The sequence below is a fragment of the Typopeltis vanoorti genome, chromosome 22, assembly GCF_054136105.1.
Source record: "Typopeltis vanoorti isolate ZY-2024b chromosome 22, IOZ_Tvanoo_1.0, whole genome shotgun sequence".
NCBI classification, from domain to species: Eukaryota; Metazoa; Arthropoda; class Arachnida; order Uropygi; family Thelyphonidae; genus Typopeltis; species Typopeltis vanoorti.
Genome location: NC_143570.1, coordinates 33,156,245 through 33,178,966, shown reverse-complemented (window position 1 = coordinate 33,178,966; position 22,722 = coordinate 33,156,245). Strand labels below are relative to the sequence as shown.

The 22,722-nt window shown below is 34.7% G+C and overlaps 1 protein-coding gene across 1 annotated transcript in view; it reads left to right on the top strand.

Moving 5' to 3' along the window:
* Window positions 1-22,722, top strand: part of LOC150094290 (moesin/ezrin/radixin homolog 1-like) — a 216,448-nt gene that overhangs the window by 173,186 nt on the left and 20,540 nt on the right. Inside the window, exon 13 of the mRNA XM_090412297.1 lies at window positions 17,840-18,062. Within this exon, the coding sequence (XP_090268423.1) occupies window positions 17,840-18,062 (223 nt within the window). The remainder of the gene's footprint in view (window positions 1-17,839; window positions 18,063-22,722) is intronic.

The window sequence follows — 22,722 nt, the reverse complement described above, 5'->3', positions numbered from 1 at the left end:
GTTAAAAGCTAAAAATTAAATCTTTCGTGTGTACTTTTTCCAAAGTCTATCCACTCTTCAGATGACTTTTTTAATGGAGAAATGGACTGCTTTAGTTGTGCAAAGCAACTTATATTTTGCAAATAATTATTATTCTTGTAGGTGTATGTGTGTAGTCTTGTAGCAAAATATTACCAATGCCAGACTGTCAGAAGAAAGTTTTAAAGGTTTGAAACTTCTGGAAAAAAGTTGCTCCAGTCTGACTGGAGCAACTTTTTTCAGCAGTTACTATGGTAATAAGTTTCTAGCTCAGAGCTCAGATAAATTTTCATATTTTCCTTCAATTGGAATAGGCCTAAGTTCGATTCTCGTCGTGATGGGAGGAATCTTTATGTGGACTTTTTCAATCGAAGGTGAGTTAGCCATATGGTGGTAGCAGGGTTTTTCATCCCGCATACAGACAAATCGGCCCTTCAGAACGCACTCAATTTACAGACAAGAAATACTAGTTGTGGTGGTGGGCAGTTATGGAGATGATTGGTAGTAGATGTTCGGTGTAGTGGTGGAGACAGTTGTATAGCAGGTGTCGTCCCGTGATGAGTCTTCGGACTCCTTGGAGATGTCACGAATAATAATAATATACAGGTGAACCCCAGCTTATCAGCTTATTGAAAATATGCTGATAAACTGAATGTTCACAAACTGAATTCGGTTTTTCATAAGACATATTGTAAAATTGGTTAACATTTCTGAAATTATCTTTATATAATGAGGTTTCTTCAAATTATGCATTTTTGTTTTAAAAATATAAAATAAAAGTTTGAAAATAAATTTTTTTAATTTCTTTTGTAAGAAGCCAACTCTATTAATGCCCTTGCAGACTTTTTTCCTGAAACCAAACAGTGTTCCATTTCTTTGAAGACGACATTGGACAGTGCCTTCATTAGGAATATAAAGTTTTTTTTGTTTTGTTTTGTCTTTTAAAATTGCTGCAGTGTTAAAGGACAACACAACCAATACATGGCATATTGGTGTTGCTTAATTATGTTCATATTTTGTAGTTTGCTGAAATTGGCATTTTTTTTTTGCCACTTTTAACACTTTCGCAATCACTGCATTTTAGGTAACGTTTTCAGATTTGAGGGTAATATATAAAAAAATTATATCTGTATATAGAATGTCATATGTAAACATGCACAACATTAACATGTGGAATCTGCTCAGCAACTAAAGAATATTCAGTATTGCATGAAAGGGGAATTACCAAATTACAAAATGTGTATATAACACCTTTTAAGCATGGCATAGAAAAGGGAATTACTAAACTAAACATTTTCCATTACTCATCATAAAATATTGGTGAACTTTGCATGCTATAAAATGTTTTTGAGTGTTGGATTCTGTATTCATTAAATGAATTGGGAGTTGCAACTCATTAGTCTATGTAGTCTTGTAGCAAAATATTACCACAATACTAGACTGCCAGAAGAAAGTTTTAAAGGTTTGATTCTAGTCTTTGACTGGAGCAACTTTTTTTCAGCAGTTACTATGGTAGTAAGTTTCTAGCTCAGATAAATTTTCATATTTTCCTTCAAATTATTAAATTTGAAAATTTGGAAGAAGTTTGTATTTGTTGTGTTAGTAAATACAAATTGCCCTTTTCTTGATTGTTAGTAAATAGAAGTTTGTCTGTACTTGAGATCTTTTCCTATTATTATATCAATTTATTGAACTGGTTCAGTATCAACCATCACATCAGTTAGTACATGCCTTGTACTTCAGTCACATTCTAGAAGTAGTTTTGTCACCCTTCAGTGTTGTAATAAAGCTATAGCACAATTGGTGCCATGAGTAGATGAATAATTAAATAATCTGGTAACTCTGCTTTATGCTTCAGAGACTAAACATGGTACTTTTAAGCGGGTACTTTTATGTATCATCTAACAACATCTGCAAGTATCATGCTTACAGCACTATAAAATGCAAAGTCTGTAATTTGGAGAAGAAAAACTATTCACTCAGCCCAACTAGATAGGCAGTGCTTAGTTGTATGTTCATAATTTCATCTTAGTAAAATTTAATCTTATGTTTTGCAAACTCCTTTAGCCATGCATGACATTTTTATTACCAGACTACTAGACAAGATTAGGTTTCTCTTCTTCATTTAACTTTTCCCCCCTTGTTCCTCCCCCCTGCACGTGCGCTATTTTCTGGGACAACAATGTTAATTATGTAATTGTCAAATTTGTCCTGCCAAGGAATACTGTTCTACATTTCATATGGATCTTTCTTAATCTTTTGCAATTATTTTCAATAATGAACCTTCTCTTTTTATTGCATTGCATTGGTGTAAGGCCTTAGCTGATATTATTGAAAAACCCTTTGGTTGGAAAGACCTCTGTCTAGGACATAAAGAAGCTTTTAGTTTTTCAACTGAGTTAGCTGTCTCATACACAAGTGTTAATGTTTTTCATCATCATTCCAAACAACAGAAGTAGATGGAATGAAGGGGTGGGGGGGGGCAGTAAAGTTGGTTTGAGTTTCAAAATGGACTGTAAAAGGGTGTATAAAAGGTTAGTAGTGGCTCTTGTTCCAACAATTTTGGAAAAGGAATAATAGTGGCCAATTTAGCAGAGCACTGTCGATGAAAGTATCTAGAAGAGTCAAGTCTGAAGCTGAATGTCTGTAAGAGAGGGATGGCAGTAAATACTGTGCAACCACAGAAGCGAGAGCAGTCACTAGCAAATTGCCAAGAAGAGTCACTTCATGTTGGAAGGGGAGAAAGGAATAAGGCAATGTACGAATTTGTCACCAACACGTGAAATCATGTGCTTTATATGTAAAATTTTCCGACTGTTGTACAAGCAAAATAGTTATCACTTTAAAAATTACAATTTTCATAAAAGAAAAGCTAATTTTACGATGTATAATCATAAGCACTCATCCCATGAAACGCATTGATTACCCTATTTATCAGAATGGATTCGCCTTCTGCCGTGTGCAGAAGTGGGGGGGGGGAATCTTGCATCTGTGGTCGCATATATCCAGAAGAGAGCAATCCATCATTAATTAGATGGATTGCCCTCTTCTGGATATAATCAAGCAATTTGAGAGAGGATTTTGGTTTACCACACCAAATATAGGAGTAATATTTGTGGGTGAGCAGATTTGTATTTGTATGGAGTCTTGTGTTTAAAAAAAAAAAAAAAAAAAGTGAAAGTTTTTTGGCCTGTAGGAGATGTAGTTGAAATGTGGTTGTGTCAGGAAAGATCAAAGGTGCATGTCAGTCCAAGAAGAGAAATCTGATATTGTTTAGAGATATCTCAGTATTATTGAATGTGTGTGTGTGGGGGGGGGTCTTATGAGAGATCAAACAGGACTGAGTTTTGGTGGCATTGGAATCTACAAGCTTGTCCTTGCTGCTTTGGGATATAGCTAGGAGATCAATTTTTTTCAGATGAAAAGGAGGAATAGTGTATTGTCATCAGCAAAGCTATGGATAAGATTGGAAGTCAGTGAGAGCAGGTCATTTATATACAAGAAGAGGAGATTGAGTGAAAGAAGAGAACCCTGGGTACTCCTGCATTGGTGGGGAAATAGGAAAAGAAACAGATTTGGTGCTTTTGTAGTTTGATTTTAATGAGATGTTTGGGCAATAGCAACTGTTGTATTTTAATGGGTCCACTGGAAATCAGAGGAGTGTTGGAATGCTAGTTTGGTGAATCACTGTTACTACGTATAGAAAAGATGCAGAACTGTCAAATGGTGAAATATTGATGGAAGTGAGTCAGTGAGAGAGGGGTCAGCTATCAGTTGTATTGCTGTCATCTGGAGAACATCAAGAATTTTTAGATTTTTGGTGCACCACCCCAAACATGTAAATAGTATTCTAAGGTTGGATGGATTTTGGATTTGTACAGATTAAGCAGTTGGGTAGATGAAAAGTAGCATCTGGAAAAGATTTTTTAGAACTGGAACTGTTGTGATGTGTTTTGTCTGGAAAGATCAGTCACTTGAAGGAGAAACTTTTGATCCTGTTTAGTGATCCATGTACTATGGAAGTCAATAGAAGGTGAGCTGGTGCTTTGTGTAGTTTAAAAAAAAAAAAAAAGCAAGACTACATTGAAGCTTACTAAGTTGTCCTTGCACCATTGATTTGATGGTATTGAGATCAGTTTAAGCTTGCAATGTTTGAACATTACAGTTATGAATTGGTAAGACAAATGATCAGCAACAGTGTGGATAGGATTAATGATAAATGAAAGGAGATCATTAATGTACAGGGAAAAAGGGGAAAGTGATATAGTAGAGCCCTGACCAACTTCTGCATTCCTGGAAGAATCAGAGGAAAGGTCATTCACCACAATACGCTGTGAAATACCGGAGAGAGAGAGAGAGAGAGAATTATCTAATTAACTGCAGAGAGTGAAAGATAGACCAAAGGATCTCAACTTACTGAGCATGGCTCAATGTCTGATATGATTAAATGCCATGAAAATGTCAAGATTAGTAGCCCATGTTTCCCATAACATTTTGAGAGCATTTGATTTTGTCTGATATTTCCAATGGTGGATGATGTATGCTAAGAAATCTAATTGATCTAGAGGTGAAATACATAGTGGTGGTGGGACTTGCTAGTGAATTGACTGCTGATAATCAAAGCAATTTTAGATTTTTTGATGTGTGTTACAAAATATTTGACAAGAAATGCTATTGTTTCGTCCTTTACCCATGTCTGAACAAACAGTTTAAGCACATTAAGTTCAAGAATACAGTTTCATGTCAAATATAATTTGCTTGTTATCTTATCCATTATTTTGGAGGGGATTGAGGTGAGGGAAATAGTTGGATATGTGCTTACCTCTGTATTGCAATGTGTTCCATCTTGAGTATAAGAGTGTACATGTGATATAGTATAGGTGTAAGTTCAAGAGTGCATATCTTAAGCAGATTTGAGAGATCATTGACACCAGAAACATTTTTATGTATGTTCAAGATAATTCTGATTTATTTCTGTACATACCAATATGATAACAAGATTAACTTTGTCTTGAAATGCTGGATACAGTGATTGGATGATATAGGTTGGAAGTATGGATTTTCCTCATGATGTACCTAGCATTTTTCCATGCCATTGTAAACCATGAAGGTCTTGGTATTCTCTTGTTGCTATGCCTAGATTACATCTTTCCAGATTACAGAAATTTTCTATCTCCTTTTCAGAAGTATTGCTGCCTCTAGGATGTATCTCTGGATGGATGCTTGTTGGAAGGATGCTGATTACGACTGTCTTGGATGAACAATGGTGGGCTTTAATTGTGCACCATTCAGTAGATGGAACTGCATTACAAGAATCTAAACATGTTCATTCTCAGCATCAGGGATGGAACTTGCTTCCTGCTGGTTTTGAATATATAGATTTAATGAGGATGAGAATCAATATGACAAGAATTGCAGAGAAGGCTTTTGGAGTATAGAAACTTTATTGTGCACATGGAGTATGGTCAGAAGACACAATGCAATAGTGAGGGTTATGGAGAATAGATTGAAGAACAAAAGTTGGATAACAGCAGTAGAACTATATTATAGGACTAACATTAAATTGTGGAAGCCTGACCTTGTAGTAAAGAGAGGAGATGAGGTTAGTTGTTATTGATGTATATATAAGTTGTGGGTGCTGGGCTCACTACCCTCCATCACAAGTAAACTGCCTACTATATAGTATCAGCAGAGTTATGTGTTTGCTAAGCTTTGAACTCTCTCGAGCTGATTTCAAGATACTCTTTGTATGTCTTGCAGGACACACTGACAGTATGGAGGACTTGCAACTAATCAAATTCCCAGGTCTGGAGTTGGATAGCACAGGATATTGTTGGGGCTTAGGCCTCTTCTCGTCCTGCATATGGAACCATGGTATGTAGCACTGGTTCAGTGTGAAGTTAGAAAATCAAATTTTCAATAAGTGGGGTAGTGGTCTCACATTGGTTGATGAAATTTTTCTGCCACCTAAAGACAATGCCCATGATGGGATTCAAACCTGAAAAAACCTACTGGTTGGAGAGCAGGTAAGCTAACCACTTGATCAACAAGACTGGCAGTTGCATCTGCTTTCTTACATATTCATTCCTTTACTTGCAGCATAGCAAAATTCTTTTGGTGAGTTGTCTGTATGGTACTTATAACTTTATATATTTCATAACTCCTTTCATCCTAATTTTTGCAATGCTCTTTTCATACATTTTCTTATGGATCTCTTGCTTAATAAAGTTGCACATTTCATTCCCACCTTGTTTTTTTAACTAGAGACACATTCAGATACCACATCGTTTAAGTATCTTTTCATAGTTTCCCATTTAGTTACTGATATCATGGGATCAAACATAGTATTCTGTTGTAATTCAGCATGTAACTTTTCCTAATTGGAACATCCATATACTTAACTACTTTAGAGATCAGTATAGCATCATTACTGTCACCAACTAGTGACAAAAATATCATATCCTTAACTAGATCTTCCTCCTTCTGATGCTATGATCAAATCTAATAATATTCGACCTAGATTTCTTTGTTTCATATGCTGCCTGAGAAAGTTTTTACAACTGCTCAGTAAATTGTTCTTCATTCTTAAGTTTTCTCTACCCATTCAAAATTTGGATAATTTAAGCTGCCCATAATAACTTCTATAGTACCCCTCAGAATAATTTGGCAATGCATTTCATCATTCCTAGCAAGCTGAACTTCTAGGTCTGTCACAGAAATTGAAGCTTTCACTTCACACCAGATAGCATCAAATGCACTACTACGTGAAATGTTACTTTGAGTTCCTATCCTAACTGATTCAAATGATCAGATATTACTGTTTTAAGGATACCTGTGACATAAGACTGAATGATAAATGCACGTAAACACAAGAAAGATTTAATTAACCAGATATTTCGGTCTGGAAATAGCAGACCATCCTCAGTGGTATTACAAGAACAGTTATAAAAAATACAAGGTAGAATATTAACAATAGATTGTTTAAAATAGAACAAGCTGCGTGACGTTATATCACTAAGTATGAAACGGAACATTTTGAAGTAGAGACGTGATTTAAAAAAAAATTGAGTAATCTTGATCAGACTTTCCCAGATTTTTGATATAGATATTGGCTCAGCATGGGATTGAAACTGACCACAACATCCTTTGGTCCAGGACTCTCCTCTTGCATAGATCTTGTTATAGGTTTGAACATTTGTTCAAGGAAAGCATGGAGGCCTTGCTCCATCATCCCAACCTGAATCATAATGACTGTATATCTATATCAAAAATCTGGGAAAGTCTAATCAAGATTACTCATTAATTTTTTTTTTTTTTTTTTAATCATGTCTCTACTTCAAAATATTCCGTTTCATACTTAGTGATATAACATCATCCAGCTTGTTCTATTTTAAACGATCTATTGTTAATATTCTAGCTTGTATTTTTTATAACTTCTTGTAATACCACTGAGGATGGTCTGCTATTTCCAGACTGAAATATCTGGTTAATTAAATATCTTTCTTGTGTTTACGTCCATTTATCATCAAATAATCAGATATCCTTAGTAATGTCCTTTGCCCCCCCATCCCTCACACACACACACACACACACACACACACACACACACAGGTGTGTGTATGTGTGAAGGGGGGGGCAAAGGACATTACTAAGGATATCTGAAAGGCCATTTCTCCTTGCTTCCTAAAAAAAAATATAAAAAAAATACTGTACCATTCACACTCCTCTTTCAATTATTATATGACTGAGAGCCAAATGCCAATGATCTTAGGTCAATATATTCACCAAGCAACCCCTTCGTTCTTGATGCTCCTAGCATTTGTTTATAGATATGTTACCTCTTGGATTCTTCATATATGTACATCTGCAGTCTGTTAAGTTAATTTGGGAACTTTTTCTTTTCCACCTCCACAGGTGCACACTTATTTTATTGGCTTAAGTCAGTGTTAATAGCTAGCACCATTGAATTAAAAACTAATTCTGAAATTGTGTGTGTGTGTGTGTGTTTTTTTAAAGTTACTTAGTGTTGGATGGGTTTGTGAAGAAAACAATGTTGGAGTATTTCTTAGGTATCATGATTTTATATAAAATATTATGAATGTTTTACTATACACGAACCAAACCTTGGAGATTCATTTGCAAATCCTGAAGAAAACATTGATTCAGCCAGAGAGGCATGTGAGGTTGTAAGGATAGAAAAATCAGAACTCCATGTAGGATGTATTTAGGAAGTTAGAGGCAGTCAGGGAAAAGAAGAAAGCATATAGAAGGTTCATAGTAAGTACTCTTAGGGAATACAAAGAAAAATGTAAGAAAGCAAAGCACTGTGTAAAAGTAGCTAAGCAGAAGTCATGGAAAGACTTAGCTAAGAACATAGAAAATAAATATCAAGAAGATGGCAAAATATTCTAGACTACTGAAAAAGTGGAGGAAAAAAGTACTGTAAAAGTAATAAGAAATAATAAAGGTGACAGAAAAACTGAAGATAAAGATATTCTAGATATCTGGAGCAATTACTTTGAAAGACTGCTAAATGAAACAAGCAGCATCAGCACAATGGTAGAAAACTCCTAACAGGAATGCAATCAGGAATACATGTCCATACTTGAAGTAGAAAGTCATCAAAAACCTGAAATGTGGAAAAGCAGCAGAAATAGATGAAATTCTGCCATAAATGCTTAAATATGGAGATATAAAAGTTTTACAGTGCCTATATTGCTTAATTCAGAAGGCCTGAATTATGCAACAGATGCAATCTCCCTGTGATGAATTCCAGAGGATTGGAGTAAAGCTCTCTTAGTACCCATCTATAAAAAGGGGAATAAAACTGAATGTGGGAATTACAGAATGTGTAGTCTATGTAAGCAGAGTCAGCAGTCAGAATTGAAAAAGTACACGAAGATGGTTTGAAGTAAAATCAGGTATGTGACAAGGGTGCACATTATCTCCACTGTTATTCATTATCTATATGGATCACATTATGAAGGAAAGTGGTATTAAATCTGATATTGCAATTACAACTATCACCAATTGTAATCTGATATTACAATTGGTGATATGAATCTTAGATCTTTACTTTATGATTCTGAATAAATCCAGCACAAGTCTGCAAGATTCCTTGACTAAATTGAATAACTGTCGTAATAAATTTGGTATGAAAATCAGCAATAAAAAGACAATGAAATTTCAATGTTTCTGCCTATGCAGAAACATTGAAAACATCAAATGGTGAATCTATAGAACAAGTAAAATCCTTCAGTTATTTAGGCACACTACTTACTGAAGATGGTAAATTAAATATAGAAATAGACAACAGAATTAGTAAAACTGGTATGGTAGGAATTCAGCTGAATAAATATTATATGGGATAAGAAAGAAATCAGTCAAAACACTAAATTAGCTATATACAAGACAGTGTTCAAACCAATTTTAACTTAAGGATCTGAGAGCTCGGTTAGAAATAAAACACTTGAAAGACAGAAATATAAGATCTGATAATATTTGAGTCTTGACAGATAACAGATTAATTTAGAGGAAAATTTTTGATCAGAAGTTAGTAATAGTGTAACTTTTTCATGTAGTACTATCATAATTATCCTGTACATCCACTGAGGGTACATATCAGGAATTTGATTTGTTCTTTTTACTATAAATTTAGGTCAAGAATTTAAAGTTTGAAGGTGTGGAATTCATAATGTTTAAAAATAGTTTTAATAAATTTGGAGTAAGTCCTGATTAATTTTCACCCTAAACATTTCTTTAATTAGGCAGCTAATGTTATAGAGAACTTACTCTCACCTACCTGTTTTGCCCTCAACAGTATCATGTAGTGACCTCTGTGTATCTGAACTGATTCTATAGAATGTTGATGACTGTGTGCTTGACTGGCACTAGTATACCAATTATGTATTCTGTTTAAGTGACCATACCATCTTAAATTAGTTCTGCTTACACATTCTTGAATATTAATATTCAAGAATATTGATATAATTGTTCTTTTAGTTACTTTCTGATATCGTCATCTTCCGTTATCTGTAGATTGCTATTTTTGATCAGATATTTCTAATCCTACTCGTTGATTTACATGTTAAAGTTGATTTGAACATTATTTTATATAGCTATATGGTGAGTTATCTTGGATTGTAGATGTTTCATAGTTTTTAGTTCTTGGTGAATCCTTCAGAGGAACAAATTTTATGTTCTCTAGACACTAAGGATTTTAATAACATACTTTTGAGATGAAAGGATAAACTATACAAATAAGATGAAGGAACTGTGATGGGCGCACTACTAACCTAACCTAGCTAATTTTTACCTGGAACACCTGGAAAAGATTCTCTTCGCTTTCAACCCCAAACAATCTTTTTGTCTGTTACATAGATGGTGATTTTGCATATTTGAAATCATATGCAGTCAAAATTCCTTTCATTTCTACAAGAAGTCGATAAATTCCTCAACTGAAGGATCTTTCCAACAAGAACAGGAAACTATCAGACAGCTTTACTAAATGGCTACAATCCAAGAATAACAAAATCATTTTCCCATATAAAATCTTGTATTTTTTCACAAAGGAATGTGATACCTTAGATGTTACTGCTAATTTCTTGACTAAATAATACAACAGGATGTCTTTATTTTCTATACTATTCTGAGCAGTAGATTATTTTGGTAGATTTTAGGAAATCTTAAATGAGATGAGGTAAGAGTAAGGAGTGGGCGCTCAAATCATATGCATGCGTAGGCATGAGGCAAGGTCACTCTGAATAACTTGGTGCATTTTGCCATATCACAGTGAACGTGCTAGTCTGCGATCACCGCTATAGATTCCGCCATTCAAGATTTACAGCTGATCACATAACTCACTTGGCTATGCTATGGGATGTTGTGTATTTTGTACTATATTTTGTACTATTTGTACTAGTCACTCTAGCTTACCTTTTGCATGAAACAAGCCATATAAAAGGTAAGCTAGAGTGACTGGAGAAACAATTGTCATGTGGTACATGAGGTAGAATGGACAAAATGAGAATGGGAAAAGTATGAAAATGCAAGAGACTTGAAAGTAAAAAAGGTTTTGTGTGAAGATTCAGTAAGGGGTATACTTAATGAGAAAGTGGTGAAAGAATGTTTCTCAGGTGCAGAAGTGAAGGATTTTAGTGAAGTGGTTAGTTTGCAGAGAGAAATGAAAAAATCATTGTTGTGGCAAGCATGAATGACTTGAGAAATGTGCAATAAGAGAATATATGAAAGAGCTGTTGCTGTTGTTTCAAGTGAAAAGTAGTTGAAAAGTAAAACATTGTGAGCCTGCTGCTTCCATATGACAGGACTGATTTGAAAAGGGTGATGACTATGAATGAATCAATGAGAAGATTTGGGAGGAATGGTGTGCAGTTGATTGATGTATGGGATGAATTTGATGGACAAAAGGTCTTGTGTATGCTATATGGACTGCATTTTGGTTTCAGAGTTAGATATTTGACAAGAGTGCTATTAATTGAAAAGTGCCAAATCAGAGAGCCTAGAGGTATTGGGAGAGGGGAAGTTGAGTGTTGGTTCAAACATCTCTGAGACAAATGTGTGTGTGTGTGGTGTTGAATGCAGCTGCACAAGTTTCAAATCTGAATGGGGTGGTAATAGCATTACACAAGGGAAATGGTAGGTCCAAAGGGATGCTGAAATGCATGTACACAAATGCCAGAACCAGGAGAGAAGTTTTTGGCATTTGTCAGCTTGACTTCCCCAAAAATTATAGCCATCAGTGAGATCTGATTGACAGAAAATGATATGGTTACAGGAATAGAACGTAAAGAGTGTTGTATTTTCATGGAGGATTGAGGAAATAGATCAGGAGGTGGATTGTTTGTGATGATAGCCGAAGAACTTCAGCCAACAAAATTAGAGGTTAGGGGATTTTAGGTTTAGGAATATAGTACATTTGAGGTCATCTGGTGAGAGATAGAGGCCAAAATATATTATTGGTTGCTGCTATAGACCAGGTGATCCATGGGAAGATGTGGAAGCCATGCATCAGCAAATTAACACAATATGTGTAGGGCAAGCAATTATTATGGGGACATAGATTAGAGGAAGAAAAGCAGACATGGCAAGATGGAAGTGAAAAATATAGTTTCTAAGGAATAATTATCTGAAACAGCATGTCATGGAGGGGACCATGTGTTTGAGAGTGCTGGATCAAGGTAGATGCTGTCTCCAGTTGGGAGAGAGAAACCATACAGTCTTATTCTGGAAGATTGCTAAACTTGTAGAATCTTCTGTCAAGAAATGGTTTGTTAAACTATTAAGCTGCTAATTATGACACTTGGAGGCATCTTGGAGTTGCCATGGCTTAAGCTAGGAGGAAAGAATGTCAGTAGTGCATGGGAAATTGTCTGGGATTGTTTGAGAGAAGCAGTATCATATTGCACACCTGGCTCAGGAGGATAAACCAAGTGGGTTTAAATGGATGAGTAGTTATATAAAACAAGAACTGCAAGAAATGAAAACATTGTGAAGAAAATATAAAGAAGGTGATCAGCATATTCATGAGCAGTACTAGCAAGAAAGGTGACTAGTATGGTAAAAAAGGCCAAATTATATTATCAGAGAAAATAAGCTAAGCAGGCCAAAGTAAATCCAAAAGAGTTTTTTCATTATGTAGCCAGTAAGAGAAAGAATGACTATGGAAGGATGACTTTAATCAGTGGTAGTGGTAGGAATGTGACAGAAGCAAGACAAATAGTTAAGTTGCTGGAATGATCACTTTGCAAAGGTGTATCATCCAAGTTGAGATTTTTACAGTTTCTGATGTGATTGACTGATGTTAGAAATAAGGTAGTGAACAGGTTTCCAGCAGATTGAAAAATGTGAATATGAATACAGCAGTGTAACTGGATAGTGTGTCAACATGTGTGCTATGTGGAAGAGAATTGGCAGTGCCTCTAATGAAGTTATTCAATCTAAGTCTTCCACTCTGGCAAAATTCCTAGTGTGAGTGGGAAGAGGATAAGATAGTTCCATTACATAAAGGTGACTTCAAGACAGAAGTAGCAAACAGACCAATTAATATCATATGAGTGGTGGTTAAAGTATTGGAAAAGTTAAAGGTAAAATCCAATAGTGGATGGATAGTAATACAATACCCTGTGGTGGGCAGCATGGCATTGTCAAAGATAGGTCCTGCTTTAGTAATTTACTTGCCTTTTATAATAGTGACAGCAGAATTAGATAAAAGAAATGACAGTGCTTTTTTCCTGGCAGTACATACACAGTACCGGCAACTTTTTTCTTAAGTTTTTAAAAATTTGCAATTTATTGACAGCAAAATGTATTATAAATATTCTGGTAGATGGTATTGTGTTCACAAATTGAATTTCCAGTTTTGATTACTCATAAGTTGATACCCTGCTTCCCTGTTTCATAGGTTGGTATGCAACCGGAAACAGGAAGTTGTGTTCACTTCTGATTGCTTCCAATATCAGTTTATCAGTTCTATATTCACTCTGCAACAGGCAGGTGTTCACGTGAGTTTTAAATTAATCTAAGTTAAATAATCAGTGCAATCATTGTTCAGAATGAGTAAAATAAGTAGCTACTTTATGCCAATGAGAAAAAAAAGAAAGGCTGAAGAAGCAGAAATTGTTGAATCTACTTGTGATTCTGTAAAATAAAACTAGCACTGAAAATACACTTGGTGAAGAGGATCACGAAACCAAGACTGAAGATCCATGTGGTCAAAAGCAGATTCTGATAATGATTGACCCCAATGTTGAACACTGCAGAAAAATGACTTCTGAAAGAGAAACGAGTATGTCAAGAATAAAATGTTGGGCTGTAAAGTGTGTCGTGATGTCGGAAGTCTTGCCATCGATAAACACATGGGAATGAAATTTCAGTGGAGTGGGGAAATGGTAAAATCAGTCATTTTGGAGAATCTCGCAAACAACAGTTAATGTCACTAAGAAAAAAGATTTACGATCATAAGGGAGTGCAGTGCCCAAAGCATGCCAAAAATTAAAATCTGAAGCAAAAAACGAAACATCAGAGAAAGTTTTCCTAAATACTTTGTCTCATAATAAAGACATAACAGGAAAAGTGTTTCGAACTGCTTACAAAGTTGTGAGGAGAAATCAGTCATTTAACAACTTTGAAGACAAAATAAATTTACAGGAACTTAATTGGCCTAGACATAGGATATATTCTTCATTCTGCAAATGCTTGCATTAACATTGTGAGCTATATCGCAAATGAAATGAGAAAAACATTAATAGCTGTAAATATAATAGTTTGAGGAGTAACATGGGAGTTTTCCCAGAAATAATATCCATAATTAATAGACAATATAGTGAACTCCAAGAACAAAATATCATTACTTATTGATGAATTGACAACTGTGAGTAACACAGCATTGATTGTTATTGTTCTTGTAGTTCTTTCTGAACTTTCATCTCCTGTGAGTCTTTTCCTAGATTTGATCGAATTTTCAGGTGTAACTGCTAGAGGAATTCAAAGTTCTTTAATTAGTCATCTTGAGTGTTTAGGATTATCTGAAGGATTTAGGATTACTTAAATGAATATTTATTGTCTTTAACTTATGATGGTGCAGCCATGTTGTTTGGTGTGCGTAATGGTGTAAGTTGGCTAATGCAGGAAAAGTTGTTTAGTGTTATTTTCTGGCATTGTGCTAGCCATCGCCTTGAATTGTCAGTTAGTGACACAGTGAACAATGTGGCAGGAGTGAATTGCTTTAAGAGTTTCATAGACAAACTTTGTGACTTATCATGCTTCATTAAGAATGCTAGGGAACTACAGGAATGTGCAGCGACTCTAGAACTTCAATTTCTTAAAATTGGCAGAATTTTAAGCACTCACTAGGTTGCATCTAGCTTTCGCACTGTTTCTGCGGTATGGCAAGACTTTGAAGCCCTCATCCATCACTTTCTGGAGGCAAAAGAAGACGGCAGAAGAAGCAAAACAGATCGCTTTCTTTATGAGGGCCTTTTAAGAAAAATAACGTCATGAGAGTTTGTTTTTGATTTGTGCCTTATGTGTGATGCTCCAAGAACTTAGTGAACTAGGTCTAGATTTACAAGAGAGAAATATTGACTTGTACAAAGCAGACAGGAAGATAAAGAATACAGTTCAACTTTCTGAAGAAAGAATTGAAAATTCTGGTCTGTACTACAATATTTCTCTTCAAGGTCAGAAGAACATGAACTTCAAAGGGATTGAGCTCCACAAAAATGAAAGACATAGTCCTGCAATAAGTTCATCTGCTTTCTATTAAAGTCTGAAAGAAGATGTTGGAAAGCTTCTGCTTGAAAAAAATGATGCTGATTTGCCTGAGTATGCTAAGATTTTAGATTCCAAATATTGGCCAGAAAATCCTGGGAAGCATCTGACATTTGGTGAAGCTGAAATTAAAAAGTTAGTATGCAAATTTTGCTTAAATGAAAGAGAAGCAGTTCATGGTTTCTATGAATATCTTCAAGAAAATAAAGTCCCAGGCATACTTCTTCCTCTAAAGCACACTTTGGGCACAATTGCAATATCTTCCAGTGAATGTGAAAGGGGTTTCTCTCAGATGAATATCATAGTAACTTCATCTAGGTAATCTCTGCTTGTATAGACAACTTTTGCACTGATGTTCATCAGGATAGTAGGACTCCTCTCACTGAGTTCAACCCTAGCTAATATGTGGACTCGTGGCTGCTCCAAGGTTGTCATTCTGCAGTTGATACCAAAAGCAAGAAGCAATCTAGAGATGACGAGGGTATATCGGAGGATATGCTAAAAGTGTGGAAGTTGGTGTAATAACATCATGGTGAATACCGGTACCTTTTTTTCCAGAAAAAAAGCACTGGAAATGACTATACCATGATACTGCTGGAATTTGCAAAGACATTTGATAGAATATTGCATGGGAAAACTACTACAAAAGTTGAAGCAAATCAGAATGGATATGAAGCTTGTTGCATGGAAAGTGGGCTGACAGACAAATACCAGAGAGTGGTATGTGGTGGAATGGAAACTAGGGGAATGAGAGTGATTAGTGTTGGGCCTAAGGGTTTCATTTATATATTAATGGCAGAAAAGAGGGGACACAATAGGAACTTTAGTTATTAAAGAGGTGCTATAAGACTGATACAAAGGAAATTTTTCAATACATGACTAGATAACTAGATTTCACCTGGAAGTTGTGAGTGTGGTTAATGATAGTCTTCATGCTGGATATTTTGCGTGGATATTATGAAGAGCAGTGAATGAATGTTATGGATTGTCAGAATTAGTTGTGTCCTGATAGTGAATGAGTTTAAGGACAGGTATTCTGTGCATAATGGTTAGTATGGATCTCCTGTAATATGTCTTCTGACTCCATGGGGGATATCCCTATAATAATAAGTTTAGGATTCAGTGGGATTTGGAGAAGTATTAACTACTGGTAGCCAAGAAAACCTCTTTCAAAAACTATAGTATTATTTTATCTGCATCAGTTTAGTAATTTAGTATTTGATGCTTAAAGTTTTAATAATCAAATACCAACTTGTAGACTAATTTTCCTGTCAAGAAAGGACAATTCCCTTCATTACATAGCATTCATTATTCCGGTCGATTTGTTTGTGTTATGCAGTTATTGCTAGCTTCTATATTTCAGTAGGTGTGGATAGCTTTGTTTATTATCCAGCCAGGAATTTAACTACAACGTTCAAGAAGTGCATTGATCTTTCTTTCTTCCTCCTACTTAAATATGCAACATTTTCATGGACAAATCAGAATTCATTTGGGAAAGGGTGAATTGCCATGAGAGGTCAGGCTAGTGAAGCTTTAATTATTTGCATTAGGTAATTAGTTATTTTACTCAACGGCACTGTATACCATACACTGATATTAAAAGAAACTGTACCATGAGAATTTTTGGAAAACTAGATTCAGAACTATGTATTCATATTCTCAAGTTGATATGGTACCCAGAAAAGGCTTAAGCTTTTAGTATATTAGTATCCTGGGTGATTTATTCAAATGGCTTTTATTAGAAATAATTGTAATGAGGATCCCCTCTCTCTCTCTCTCTCTCTTTCCACAGCACATTTCAAAGTAGCAAACCTGTTTTTATTTACATTTTGGAAAATGATTAGCAGAGAGAGAGATTGGGTATCTTTCTTTATCAGTAATTGATACTCTTTACTTCTGTGATATGAATTATTTCTTTTTCCTAATTTCTCAGAGAACCTTAGATATATATGTGATTGTAACCTAGGTTCCAGCTAGATTCAAATACCATCTAGGACATGGAGAACCTTGCAGAACTTTTCAACTGAAAATGATTTGCCATTCTTATGTGTTAGTGGCAGGATTTTTCACCCTAGAAACTGGATTTATTCATTTTGCGAATTAGCCAGAACAACTAGTACATAGCAGATTGAATTAACCATTTTACCAATAACATTGATTAGGCTTATATGGAACCACGTTATTTGGCCCTGGAAAGGCTGATCCAAACAGATTAAGAGGAAGATGATTATACATTTTAAAAAAATGCATAATATTCAAATCAAATCAACATGATTTTTGTACTTTTTTATATGTAGATATTTCATGGTATCATAAGGTGAATAATTATGAAATGTTACTTTATTTTCAAATTAAAAAACTGAGGTTGACTATTTTAACCTCAGTTTTTTAATTTAACATTTAAAACATGAAAATAAAACCCTTATTTTTTTTAAAATAAATAAATGAATAAATTCTCATTTTCCATTAATAGCACATATCTTAATAATAAAGTTGGTTGCATTGTTTAAATTCAGAATCTTTCTTTCCTTAGGAAGAAGCAATCAAGTTAAAACAGGAAGAGGTACAGGTTATTCAAGAAGAAGTAAATAGAAAAGATGAAGAAACTAAGAAACTACAAGAGGAGGTAGAAGATGCAAGACGGAAACAAGATGAAGTAAATGCTGCCCTTATAGCAGCAACTACCACACCACAGCATCATCATGTACCAGAAGATGATGATGATGAAAATGATGAACCTTCAGACACTGAATATGGTATGAATTTTTAAATCATGTTATATTAATAATCATTAGGTAGATGAAGATGGTTCATAGCTTTGTTTAATGTGGGTTTCATAATGTACGTTCGACTAGGAATAATTTACTTTGAAGAAGGTTTTTATTTTTTTTTAATATTCATCGGATTACTGATTTTTCAATTTTGATGTAGGTTCAGCAGTTCATAGTTTGTCATTTCAGATATACTGAAGTTAATGAGAATTAAAAATCAAAAATCATAGCAGTTAAACTAGAACGCATCTCAGAATGGAATGAAAGATATATCAAGAGGAGTATGACAAGGATATGTACCCTCTCACCTCTGCTTTTCAATATGCATATAAAATTATAACAATCTGGAAACAGTATAACTCATTTGGTATACAAATAACCCCACAAATGAAGATAGATAGATAGATACACTACTTACAGAAATATACAAAAATGCAGGTGAAAAATTTAATGAAAGACTTCTGAAATTTTTTTAATATGGTTTCATTGTTTCTTGGAAAAAAGCACTGGTTATCCGAATCTATAAAAAGGGAAATAAAGACAATTGCAATAACTATAGGGGAATTAGTTTGCTAAATACAGGATATAAAATATATGCAGGAATATTAAAAGAGAAGCTAAACGATATTGTAGAGGACAGACTACTAGAAGAACAGAAATGGTTTCCGAAAAGGCTGATTCTGCATAGATCCAATTTTACGCTAAAATTATTAATATAAAAGAGAAGATAATTTCAGAAAGAAACGCTGGCCTTTATTGATTATGAAAAAGCCTTTGGCAAAATTAGTAGACAAAAATTGTTTAAAATATTAACTGATTTTAATATACCAAACCAACTTTACAGGAAATAAAATAGCCGTTAAACTAGAACACATCTCCGAATGGAAAGATATATCAAGAGGAGTATGACAAGAATGTACCTCTCACCTCTGCCTTTCAATATATATATATATATATATATATATAAATAAAATTATAACAGTCTAGAAACAGTATAACCAATTTGGTGTACAAATAACCCCACAAATGAAGATAGATACACTGCTATTTGCAGATGATCAAATACTGTTAGCTACATCAGAAGATGATTTACAAAGATCATTAAATGATATCTCAAAACAATATAATATGACTATATCTAAAGGAAAAACAAATAATGGCATTCAAAGGAGAAAACCCAATAAGAAGTAAAATAGTGATAGATAATAAAATATTAGAACAAGTAAATACTTTCAAATACTTGGGATGCGATTTATCATACGAAGAAGAAAAAAGACTGACACTAAAATATCAAACTTTGTCAAAGTAAATGGCATAATAAATAATATATTTAAACCATCCCTAGTACAAAAACACACTAGAATCAGATTATATAATGTCTTGTCAAAACCAACTCTACTATATGGAAGCAAAACATGGACCATAAAAAAGGAAAGATGAAAAATGAATTCAAACAGCAGGAATGGAATTTCTCAGAAAAATAGCTGGACCATAAAAAAATAAAGAAATTTTACAATTCCTGAATATAAAACCAGTTAATTACTACATAAGACAGTATAAACAGAAATGGATAGAACGTTTAAATCGAATGGACGACAGCAGACTACTGAAAATATTATACAGATATAAAATAAGTGGAAAAAGAAGAATTGGAAGACCAAGAAAAAGATGGCATGAGACTGGAACAGGCCACCTGGCATAAAATCCATGATAGGAAGAAGAAAAATCAAAAAGTGAAACCAGTTTTAAGATTTAAAAAAATAAATAAATAACAGGAATTAAATATTGAGCACTGAAAGTTAGCTACTGAATCCTTTTTTCCTGGGGCATGTTTTTATTGATGTTCAGTAGTAATTGTCCACCATGCTGGAAATTGGCTTGCCTTGGTATTGCTTCTGTATCATGTACATTTTTTTGTTGAAATCACTCTCCTATCATCTGTCCAGGTTAGTTGGAGGGGGGGGGGGAGTTTAGTCCAGAAAATTAATTTTCAATGACATTTGCATTTTAGAACACATTCGTTGAGAAAATATTCAAGAATCCTTGAAGGTTTGAGGGAATTTTTGGTTGTTTTAAATGCTACTGAGCTGCTGTTTTAATTTCAGTTTTTCTTCAAACACAACAGACTTTCAAATGTCTGTCTTGAGTTTGGCTGTTACAGGTCTTTGAAAACTTTTGTTTTAAATTGAGAAGTCCATACCATTTGGCTGTGAGAATTTCACATTTAGAGCCTTAAGTTTTTCATTAAACTAGATTTTAATATATTCATTGGTGGTACGGAAATAGTTTGTGAACCAAAAGAACTGATTGCTCATTGAAATCATCGCAGTTTCTTGGAGTAATGACTTTGCTATGCATAGCTTCCCCATTCAGAATAAGCAACCAAATTTTGTGTAGCTCATGTGTAAACACAAGTGTGGTTTTCAAGTCTTTCACAAATATGCCCAAAATATATATTACGATCTACTCACTATAGTAACCAAGTTATGGAAAAACATTTTACCTAAGACTAGTCCCAGCAAAAGCTCTCTAGGTGCAATGCTATATTAAAAGAAATTTCCTATAGCAAACTATCAATATAACAAACTATTCCTGTAGTTTATAGCAGTTTACTATATTGAGAGTTGATTGATTGTGTATTGGATGGTTCATATGAAGATTGCCGGCTTCGTTGGCCGAGCGATTAGCGTAACCGCTCTCCACCCAAAAGGCTGCTGGTTCGAATCCTGCCGTGGGCATGGATGTTTGATTGTCTGTGGAAATACTGGTGGTGGTGGGCAGTAGATGACATCGGTGTAGTTGGCGGATTGAGTGGTGGAGACAGAGATGTAGAGTAGGTGTCCTCCCTCGATGAGTCTTTGGACTTCCTGGAGGTGCCACGTAATAATAATATTGCATGATTCTTTCATATTAACATCATCAAATTCCTGACATGTATCCTCAAGGGGTGTACAGGATATGATAGTACTTCATGAAAAATTTACATCATTACTAACTTCCTATCTACAATTTTCCTCCAAATCAGTCTGTTACAAGTCTATAATGGACGATAATAATAATATTGTCAAGACTCCAATATTATCATTATCAGATCTTATATTTCTATCGTCTAAGACACATTGTACCATATCAATCCACCTATATCTTGGTCTTCCTCTGGGTCATTTTCCTGTCAACCTGGCAGCGAACACTTGTTTTGCTAATCTTTCCTCGCCCGTATTAGCAACGTGGCATTCATATTAACACCATGTTGCAATATTAAATATAGTTCAAAATGGTGTCAAAAATGCACACAAAACTAATTCTAAGAAGAACAGTGAAGTCTAGAACAAGATATTAAATTACTCTGGATTTAGAGAAAGATATTGGAAGTTTTTTCCCACTTGGTTAGACTATAATAAATTTAGTTTAATCCTTTATCCAAGTGTAAGCAAACAAGGTTGCACCTGAAGTATCTTCAGGACTGAGGATAAACTTCGAACATCTTTCTCTAAATCCAGAGTAATTTAATAAGGAGAGACACCTTTTGGCAGCTCGTATAGGTAAATATGACTTCTCCATTGCTTCCACCTTGGCATCACCACCTCTGGCTCCCACTGACAAGACCTCAAAGTTTGAAACCGGTCTGGGTAGTGGCCTTTCCCTTAATGCATAGCATTATACATGTCTGCAAAATGTGCTTTGAATTATGGGAGATATTAAGATAAGGAGTGATGAGAACTTGGTCCACCTTTACCACGAGTTGCCTCAGCCCTGAAGATACTTCACGTGCAAACTTTGTTTGCTTACACTTGGATAAAGGATTAAACTAAATTTATTATATTCTAACCAAGTGGGGAAAAAACTACTAATAATTGGTATGAAACTTAATACAGTCAGGGAAACTAAATTATGATGGGAGGAATGGTGAAAATGTGTAACAGCAACAGTGTTATGTAACTGTGTTAATAATGCGAATGGCCATTGTGGAAATGATTGAGGAGAGAACAGTTTTTGATTTTGGTTTTGGTTTGTCCAGTTTGGACCCATCAAGCATGTTCAAAGATGTCTGCATAAATAAGACAGTAGATAAGAATGGAACTGCAAGTTATGTGTGTGTCACACACTACAGACAATATATATATATAATATTAAAAATAAAATTTAAAAAAAAAATAAATGTAATAAAAAATAAAAAAAAAACATGGGTATCTTATGTATGAACAGGAATGCTAGGTGTACCAGAAACAAAGGGATAGAATTTGTTGCATTGGTACCTCATATTGTAGGTATTAGTGAGACCTGGCTATCAGAAGCAGACATACTAACTGGTATGGAGTGTAAAGGGTACCAGTAACTGGGAATTAGTTAACGGAAATATCAGGATTTCAGAACACCAAGACTACATCCGGTTTCACCAGTACAGCCGCTCTGGGCTGGCAGACCATGCCTTAGATACCCACCATAGAATTCATTGGAAGAAAACAAAATTAATACACCGCAGCAAGTTTAAATACGAAAGATTATTCAAGGAGTCATCAGCAGCTCTAAAAAAACGTTCCTAACTTCAACAAATTTGGGTGCATGAAACTACCCCAAATTTGGGAGACTTACATTATGAGAACTTCAGCCCAACTGCCAAGACAAAACAAATTAGCCCGCCAGA